The sequence below is a fragment of the Arachis ipaensis genome, chromosome B07 (assembly GCF_000816755.2).
Source record: "Arachis ipaensis cultivar K30076 chromosome B07, Araip1.1, whole genome shotgun sequence".
Classification (NCBI taxonomy): domain Eukaryota; kingdom Viridiplantae; phylum Streptophyta; class Magnoliopsida; order Fabales; family Fabaceae; genus Arachis; species Arachis ipaensis.
The window spans coordinates 4205202-4214117 of NC_029791.2; the positions used below are offsets into that span (position 1 = coordinate 4205202).

Genomic DNA, 8916 nt, shown 5'->3' on the forward strand with positions numbered 1-8916 from the left:
CGGTTAAAGCAGTGCGGGTTAGGCAGGCTTTCAAAGTGTGGCGCTCAATTTTCTAACTCAGCTCGCCTTTTTTGGCAGGTTACACGGGCCACCCCAACGGGTTTAGGCCCATTTGCCACCCCTACTCATCCCCTATTCCAATCAATATTTTTAGTTTAAAAAAAAAATCACGCAAAGAGGACTCAGCCTAGAAAGAGACCAAGAAATATGTTCACCTTCCACAAATTCCATTGTCACTTTAAACGCAAGGGAAACAAGAAATATGTCCACCTTTCGCAGAATTAATTAACATTTTTAATGCAAAGAAACCCAGTATTGTATCAAATAAAACTTATTTAACCATCTAAGCGCTGAAATACATTGAAGGCCACAGCATTGTTAAGCCTTGATTTTTCAGATTTTCAAACAAAATGATTATGCAAGCGGACCATCTCGAACTCAACAACCAGGAACCTGCAAATGCAAAAATCAATAAGTCATATATCAACAACCACATAAAAAGATAAAAAACAAACATGTCATGAAACTATTGAATTCAAAACATAATCATCTGCGCAAACAGTTTGAACGTTTTGAACTTTGGACACAGCGAGGGCTCTGCTACACTATGAAGTTCTGATACACAGTCAGTTTTTATCATTTATCCCACACTATAGTAAGTATTTAAAAAATAAGGCATTTCAGCCCCCCACTGATTTCATTGCCATGTCATGTTAAGTACATTCCACCAATATTTCTAACTAGCTTGTCTATGCCCAATAAATACTTCTAAATCTGAAAATTTTGGAGCAAACAAAAGGATCAAAGAGAACCGGTGATTTGTGAGTTGGACATCTAAAAGTGCTGCACCCTTTATTGGAAAGAATCAGCAAACAATGTTATCAAACAGCATCATAGTTAATATGTAAATTCTGAACCCTAGACAACATGCCCATAATTTCAAGCACAGAGGAGGAAGAGTCATACAGCAGCTAAAACTAAAAACGTGTGCTGCGAAAATATCACAAATTGTGTATTTTGGTACAATTATAGCTCAACCAATCATCTGCAGGAATAAAACTAAGTATAACTCTATACTCATACACAATTGCAGCAACGTACAGGCATGGATCATAATGCAATCCTGATCACTACACCTCAAACTCTCAAAGACATATAACATATCACCAAGCTGAAAACACACCGAACAAGCAATCCAAACAGATCAAAAGTAGTAGTACTCAAATTTGATAACATATCAATGTAAATTTCACTACATCAAAATCCAATCCACCACTGCATCTTTGACTCTTGAGATGCTTGCTGATAGAAAAGGTCAAACACTTTCACTAATCTATCCTAGTCCGGCATTGACTAGCACAGTAAGAATCCTCTTCAATCAAACGTTACCAAAATCAAACCCTAAGGCTTGTAATTAATTCTACAAATACATCTCACCCACGGAAATTATCCCCATTTCTACCCACATATAAAGCACCTAACACAATCAACCCAAAAATTACCAACAACCAACCGAATTCTAGATCTATCTACATCACAAACCCTAAAACCACAAATAAAATAAAAAGATTAAAAAGTACCGATTGGAGATCAATGGTGGGCGGCGGCGGAACCGTGTGCCTTAGCGAGGCGCTCGTGCTCGAGGTGCTCGTAGTGGCGGCGCTCCTCGGGAAGATTAACGAGGTAGGACAAAACCATGCCGCCGAAGCAAACATGGTAGAGTGGATCAGGAGAACTGGTTTCGATGTACTTGGTGTAGTAGTTATCCAAGCCGCGGTTAAAGGAGTTCTTGATGTAATCGAGAGATAACTTGGGCTTGATGTAGTTGGGAAGCTCCTTCACCTTCAAACCCCTGATCTCGTTGACGAAGTTCCTCAGCGCCATTTGGGATCCTCAAAAACCCTAGAAATTGGGGGAGATTGAGAATAAAATGCTGATTCTTGATAATACTATTCTTCAAAACCAGAGAATCCAAAAACAGAAAATGAAGCAAAGAATCCAAACTCACCAACCATGGAAGAATGAAAAGGGCTTTTACTTTGGGCTTCATCATGTCTCAATTCTCAAATCATACAAGGGATCTTCAACCAACTAGCCCAAAAGCCCGAGTACAACTACAACCACTCATTTCTAGTCATTAAATTAAATGACCAAAAAAAAAAATTCTAGTCATAAAATATTTGAATATTGATAATTTTAAATAGAAAATGTAAATTAACTAAATATATATAAAAATTGTTAGAAATGATAGTTTATTATAGTAGAAAAATTGAACATTTTGTATTATCTCATTTTTTTAATTTTATCATTTATTTTTAATAGCAAAAATAGAATATGTATACACAATATTAAAACAAAAGTAATGCATGCAACATTTATTTTAAAAAAAATCCATAATTTGTTTTTCTCCCGAGTATTATGAAATGTGAATGTAAGAAGTATACATAAAAGATAAAAAAAAATGTACATACAACACATTAAACAAAATTTTTGTATTCTCTCTTTATCTGTTGACATAATATTTGTTCATTTGTTGTATTACTTTTCTAATTTTTCTCATAGATCTTAATATATAGTATAAATAAGTAGTGCCATTATGTTTGTTAATTTCGATGGCGCTAACTTATGCCATAATGTTCATGGTTTTTGTAGCGGCTTTTGTTGATTGTGGCGTTGGAGCCGCCATAGAATTTTTGTTTTCTTTTTTAACTTGAGTGATGTTGCATATGAGAGTGTGATTAGTATTGTTGCATATGAGAAAGTGAGGATGGGATCAATAACGAACCCTAATTTTTTGCCATTGTTCATTTTCCACTGATTTGTCATTCAACTCCTTGCTGTCGCTCATCCCCTTGTTGCAGCTCATCTCCTTGCTGCTGCAAGCAACGCTGTTGTCGCTGCCTTAATTGAGCTTCTATGATTTGGCTTCAATCTGAAGATTTGTCAGCATTCGTCGGAGCTCCGATTTCTACGTTTCTTCAATTCACAGATTCTCTCTCTCTCTCTCTCTCTCTCTCTCTCTCACACGTTTAGCTTCTCATCGGAGCTCCGAAAAAACCACCACAGTCACCACCAGCACTGAGCGCCACCATGGAAGGTGGCGGAGCAACGCTATCGGATGTTTACCAAAGCGCGAAGAAGCTCCTCCTGAAGACGCGGGACGGCGTGGAACGCCTCGAGCGCCTCGACTACTCCGCCTCCTCCGATCTCTCCCTCTCCCTCTCCAACGACATCTCTCAGATCCAATCCCTATGCGTCCAGATGGATCGATTCTGGCGCTCCATCGCCGCCAAATCTCAACGCGATCTCTGGAAAAGGTTCGTTCCGAATCATCCTCCTCCTTCGCCGTTTTTTAACTTATTCTAAATAATTTCTAATCAAAAATTCTGGTTCTGCAACACGTTAGTTATTAGGCCATGATGCTTCTGAAATAAACGAAGTATCTGCAATCGGTGAAATAAATGCATGCAGTTTGTGTACATTGTAATTTAGAAGAAGAATTTCCAATACGGTTACTAGTGTGGTAGCAAAGTTTGGAATCTGGTTTTTTTTTTTTTTTTTCTTTTCTTTTGCCAGTGGTTGATGTTGAAGTGGTTACGTTGTGAATTTTGGTGCAGAAAAGTGGAACAGATAGCTGAAGAGGCTGACTCTCTGAAACAGTCTTTAGATAAATATAACATAAAAAATCAGAAACGGATCACAGAAGCTAAAGAGAGAGCAGAGCTTCTGGGACGAGCAGTATGTACTTGAATTTTCATCATGCTCTGGTTTTGGTGATTCTCTCTATTACTGTTTTTATGTTCTTGCTTGATTTTGATGCATGTATGATTGATTTGATTTTTGTTAATTTGATGTGGCAGAATGGGGATTCCAGCCATGTTTTGAGGATCTTTGACGAGGAGGCACAAGCTATGCAATCGGTTCGAAACTCAAGGCTTGAGCTGCAGAATTCTACTGCACTTGGGGAAACCATCCTTTCATCAATACATGGGCAAAGGGAACGCTTGAAGGTATCTTCATTCTTCCCTTGCCTTCCTTTCATACATTTGATACGATGATGATATACCTGATCCATGGCCTGAAAGATATGAAAGATAGGATCAACAAACACTTAGATTAAAACTATTGTTTATGTTTAGCTATAATCTCCTCTTTTTATTATCCGTTATGAATGATAGATTATATGTATTAGTATATTTTTGAACTTTCACGCAAACAACTAGTTTTTGACAACTATACTCAACAACCACACAAAAGTTAAAAAGGTGTTTAATGAAACGGCATAACAAGTTCGAAACAGACATCTCTTTTACTTTTTGTATAGTTATATATAGTTGTCAAAACTGTTGTTTACATAGCACTTCTTGAAGAAATGGTTCATTTTCTTGCAGATTTCATTTGTGACTAATAAGTTGGTTTTGAACAAGTGTAGCTTCTGTCTCTTCTTTGGTGAAAAGCTAAATTTAAAATGTTGCTTTAGATTTCATTTCTTAACACTAAATGATTACTGCAGAGTGCTCATAGGAAAGCATTGGATGTGCTGAACACAGTGGGGGTGTCAAATTCTGTTTTGAGGCTAATTGAGAGACGTAACCGTGTTGATCAATGGATCAAATATGCAGGCATGCTTTTAACTGTCATTTTCTTGTTTGCTTTTGTTATATGGAGACGTTAGACGGGACCATCTTTCAAGAGTTCGTATGTTCCTTTGTGAAAAGTATATGCAAATAGATTTGTCCAGAAAAAATGTTTTGTACCCTTGAATAACTAAAGTTGCTTAAAATTCGCTTGTATTCTTTACACCTGATATTTGAGCTACATAGAATCTAAGCCTATATAGTTTTGTTCTTATTAACCTTTTCGAATTTGTTATTTTTGGTTCATTATTATTTCGTATTCAAGATATTACCATACTAGTCAAAAAGTTGATGAAGAATTTTAATACAGATGATGGCTTCTACGTACAAAGACTCTGCATTCCATAAAAAATGTTCCTAATTCAACTGAGAAAATCCATTCCCCGAATTATGCAGCATTAATATATCTGCTGAATGAACATAAAACTCGTGGGTCTGCTAACTGAAATTTAAACTTTTTGTTGGCATTTGGTATTCTCTATATAACCTGAACGCAACTTTGTGTTGAACATTTTCTACCAAGCATTCCATATGAACGATGATATTGTAAAACATAACACTAAAATTGGAAATCTATCATGTGATGGGGAGCTCCTAAGATGCAGGTATGCTGCCTCTAGAAGGCCCAGAGATTTGACTCCCCTCGGAATTTATATGTTCTGTAGACTGCCCTTTTTGCTTCTTCCCCAATCGCCTTGTCCCCGGAGCTGGCTTGCCCAAATATGTTGTATTGACCATAGTAGCCAGTGTGTCCACGCCATCCGATGTCACCGGCAAACCTGAGCACCCGTCGCATGACAGGATACAAGCTATAGCATGCATAGATGCCCCTAGCATTGGAGGAAGAGAATTCCTTGGATGTGTCACCTGAAAATGTAAACTACTTGTTAAGTAAATTATATGAAATAAAATGCACCAAAAGACTATCAAGCAAGTAAAAACATGGACAAAACAAAGATAAATGAAACTGCTTTTAGTTACTTTGTATAGAATTGCTGCTGATAATCGCTCTCTCAAACAGTAAAGCTGAGCAACATCCATTGCTGTTGAACCAAAATAAAGCCACCGGTCCATGATTACTTTAACCATATTTTCAGGAGAAGACATAATCTTATCTTCTGTGTCACCACTGGATTTGTTATCAACTTCCATTGCGTCTTCGGGTTTGACTTCATCTTCATCTTCATCTTCGCTCTCTTCATCATCATCATCATCGTTGTCATCATCACTTCCATCACCGCTATCATTATCCTGTGCTGGGGCAACAGCAATCTCTGTTGAAAGCAACAAGAGTGGAAGTGGTCCAACAACTGTACAGTTCCGTATGCTCATTCCCATGTCGCCGCGAGTAATCTCATCATACACAATTAACGTGTGCTCTGCGTTTTTCTTTAACGACAACTTAAAATTTGTGGAATGAGTGTGCAAGCGAACTTTATCCCCACCAGCAGTTTCAATTATGGCCCTTTTCCCTTTTTTGTTTGGCGAAAATCTCCCAACCATTGGATACAAACCTGCGACTAGAACTGCATGGAGTACACCAGGGTCATGCGCATTCATGCTGTAACTCGTAGCATCTTCAGGAATAAAGCCACTCCGAACGAGTTCTTTCTGAAGTTGCTTCCGCATGCCAGATAACATATGCATAGCAGACGAAGAAACAAAATACTGAGAACAAAAGCGGGATTCTAGACCCATATTCTTTGCATTACTCCAGCATTCAAATGCAGCTACAACAGCAAATTGATCACCAGAGCCCCCATATAGAGAAGCAAGCTCAGCTTTGGCAGCGGAAGCTCTCTTCTTTTCTTCAGGCAACATTGGAAGTGTAAATGGATCTCTATAATCAGATGCACATGCTACCGTTAAAGCCGGATTGAGACAGTCCATCAATATAGCAAAAAAAAGCATCCGGCTAGTTAATGGGTGAACAGGAAGAGAACCAAGTTTCTCCCCGAGCTCTGTGAGTTTTTCATCGGTAGTCAATGCCCCAATATCTTGTAGAACTAAAATTGCATGACGTATGGACTCCAAAACCGGAGGATCTAATGTCTTGCGAAGATACTCTTCTATTTTGCAAGTTGGGTCAAGCAACTTCACCTATTATCACCCCAAAAAAAGGGAACAACTCAAATGTGAAGGGAAAATTATAATCTTCTTGTGTGATATAAAATCCATTCCATGTCCGTGGTGAAGAATATAAAAGCCACTAACTGGCCATTTTATCATTCTTAAAATTTGCATGTTTAGGTGATAAAAGAGAAAACATTTTACCATTATCCTGAAATATAGTAATCATCAATGTCATAATGTAACCAATTGGAGAAGATGAGTACCTGCAGACAAAGCTCCTCGATAGATATTCTCCTAATTTCTGGAATCTGAAAATCTGGCAAAGAAGCTGCTCGAATCTTTGAATACAGATGATAGCAAATACCAGGTTGACAGCGGCCAGCACGCCCCTCTCGCTGCTTAGCACTTGCTTTTGAAACCCAAGATGATTGAAGAGTTGAGACATTATTATAAGGATCATAACTTTTTTCTTTCATTCGTCCTGTATCTATGACATACACTATATCATCAATGGTGATGGCTGTTTCAGCAATATTGGTTGAAAGAACTATTTTGCGGCAACCATGAGGGGGGCGCTTAAATACCTTCCTCTGCTCCATGCTTGGAACCATCGAATGCAGAGCTATGACCATAAACTTAGATTGATTCTTGAAAAAAGAGGACGCAAGCAATCGTTCACGTGTTCTGTTTATATCATCCCATCCTGGGAGAAAGACAAGGATACCTCCATCTTCTGAATCTCCACATATTTTTCTTATCAGCTGCTCTATTAGAACTTCATCAATAAGTTCGGGGTTGACCGTAGCAAGATATTTATCAAGTAACTGCTTCTCTTCAATGGAGTTCGAAAAATTATTATCCATATGCTTTTTGAGTATTTCGGCTGCTTCTTGCTGGTTTTCCCTTTCGGCAATCTCTAGAGCAATGTTTCCATCATGGGACCTCAAATGGCAATCTGCCCCTAATGATAAGAGCATGCACATATCACCGACCCTACCTTTTCCAGCAAACACCATTAATGGAGTAAGGCCAGTTAACGAATGCTGGTAATTGAACAGTTTCAGGCTTCCTTCGGAAGAAACCAACTCTGACAGCATGTCCCACTCATCATTAAACCAAGCCAAATTAATAGCTTCATCAATAGAAAGCTTCTCTTCTTCACTTAGCTCACAGTTGTTTATTGGAGTTTCAGATGCGGTATTATCTTCAAGATGATTACCACCATCTTTGGATTTTATAATAGAAAGTACATCCTCCAGATAGAAAGTTTTGACCTGAAGAGAGAACAGTTAGTCAGGTAGACCTCGCAGCAACGTATGAAATATTAGTTAATCCAAATCTACAACTGTATAGATACCGGATAAGTGAATCCTGGAACATTGATGATTGGGCATCCACCAAAATACTGAGAAAATCTCGCAGCATCAATTGTAGCACTCATAAGTACCTGTAAATATTAAAGTGACCAAGAAAATAGAGGTTAAAGATATTGGTCAATGATGGGAACTGATATAACCAAATTAAATGCAGACTTGACTGGATGAGAGTAATAGAAAAGAAGATATGCAAACTAAATAACTTTGAACTGACCAGACGTAAACGAGGATATGAAGGGAGCATGTCTCTGCATACAAGTTACCAAAAATCAGAATATTAGACCAAAAACTCAGAGAACCAACTTAAGCAAGAAACTAAGATATAAACTTTTTTCCTTTATGATGGAGGATTGTAAGACAGAATAGTATAAAAAAAATTGCCATTGTTGTTAAGGACCAACAGGACCCTAATAGCTTGAGCTATTAGTTTTAGCAGTAAGATATCTTCAACAAGTTTAAGCTACAGCCCCAATTTACTCTTCCTTATATATGCAACAAGAAATTATACACTTGCATTTACTCTCACGAACATGTAAAGACTAACGAGTTCCTTTCAATGGTATACCTGATGATTGCCAACATGAAGTCTGAGTATCGGTCCCTTTCGTGAATTTCATCCTGAACAAGAAATGAATGTCACCTCATTTTCCAATGCACGCTTGCCTAAGGCAAGGGCCAAGGATGCATATTACATGTTTCAAACACACCAAGACTCTTGATGACACAATATATGAAGACATTTGAATCCACTTCAGTTCTCACAAGGAAGGGCTTTAAAACAATATAGGAAAATTTCAAAAATCATTTCCCTTCAACAAAGTATTACAGCT

The 8916-nt window shown here is 37.9% G+C and overlaps 3 protein-coding genes across 4 annotated transcripts in view; 1 reads left to right on the top strand and 2 right to left on the bottom strand.

Moving 5' to 3' along the window:
• Positions 195 to 2014, bottom strand: LOC107609437. Its single transcript, XM_016311418.2, has 2 exons — positions 1581 to 2014; positions 195 to 453 (listed from the first exon to the last, which is right to left on the bottom strand). Exon 1 carries the CDS (start codon positions 1882 to 1884, stop codon positions 1591 to 1593), a length of 294 nt encoding a protein of 97 aa, XP_016166904.1. The 5' UTR covers positions 1885 to 2014; the 3' UTR covers positions 195 to 453; positions 1581 to 1590.
• Positions 2952 to 4857, top strand: LOC107608859 (membrin-11). Of its 2 annotated transcripts, none has more exons than XM_021107058.1 (4): positions 2952 to 3317; positions 3618 to 3738; positions 3858 to 4010; positions 4514 to 4857. In XM_021107058.1, the coding sequence occupies exons 1-4, from the start codon at positions 3091 to 3093 to the stop codon at positions 4673 to 4675; spliced, it is 663 nt and encodes a 220-aa protein (XP_020962717.1). In that variant the 5' UTR covers positions 2952 to 3090; the 3' UTR covers positions 4676 to 4857. The 2 variants fall into 2 exon arrangements, with proteins under 2 accessions (XP_020962717.1, XP_016166097.1); XM_016310611.2 differs by having other exon boundaries at positions 3861 to 4010.
• Positions 4917 to 8916, bottom strand: part of LOC107608858 (DExH-box ATP-dependent RNA helicase DExH6) — a 6982-nt gene continuing 2982 nt past the window's right edge. Inside the window, exons 9-14 of the mRNA XM_016310610.2 lie at positions 8652 to 8704; positions 8301 to 8334; positions 8068 to 8157; positions 6974 to 7984; positions 5619 to 6737; positions 4917 to 5504 (exon numbers count right to left, since the gene is read on the bottom strand). Of these exons, the coding sequence (XP_016166096.1) occupies positions 5232 to 5504; positions 5619 to 6737; positions 6974 to 7984; positions 8068 to 8157; positions 8301 to 8334; positions 8652 to 8704 (2580 nt within the window). The 3' untranslated portion in view covers positions 4917 to 5231. The remainder of the gene's footprint in view (positions 5505 to 5618; positions 6738 to 6973; positions 7985 to 8067; positions 8158 to 8300; positions 8335 to 8651; positions 8705 to 8916) is intronic.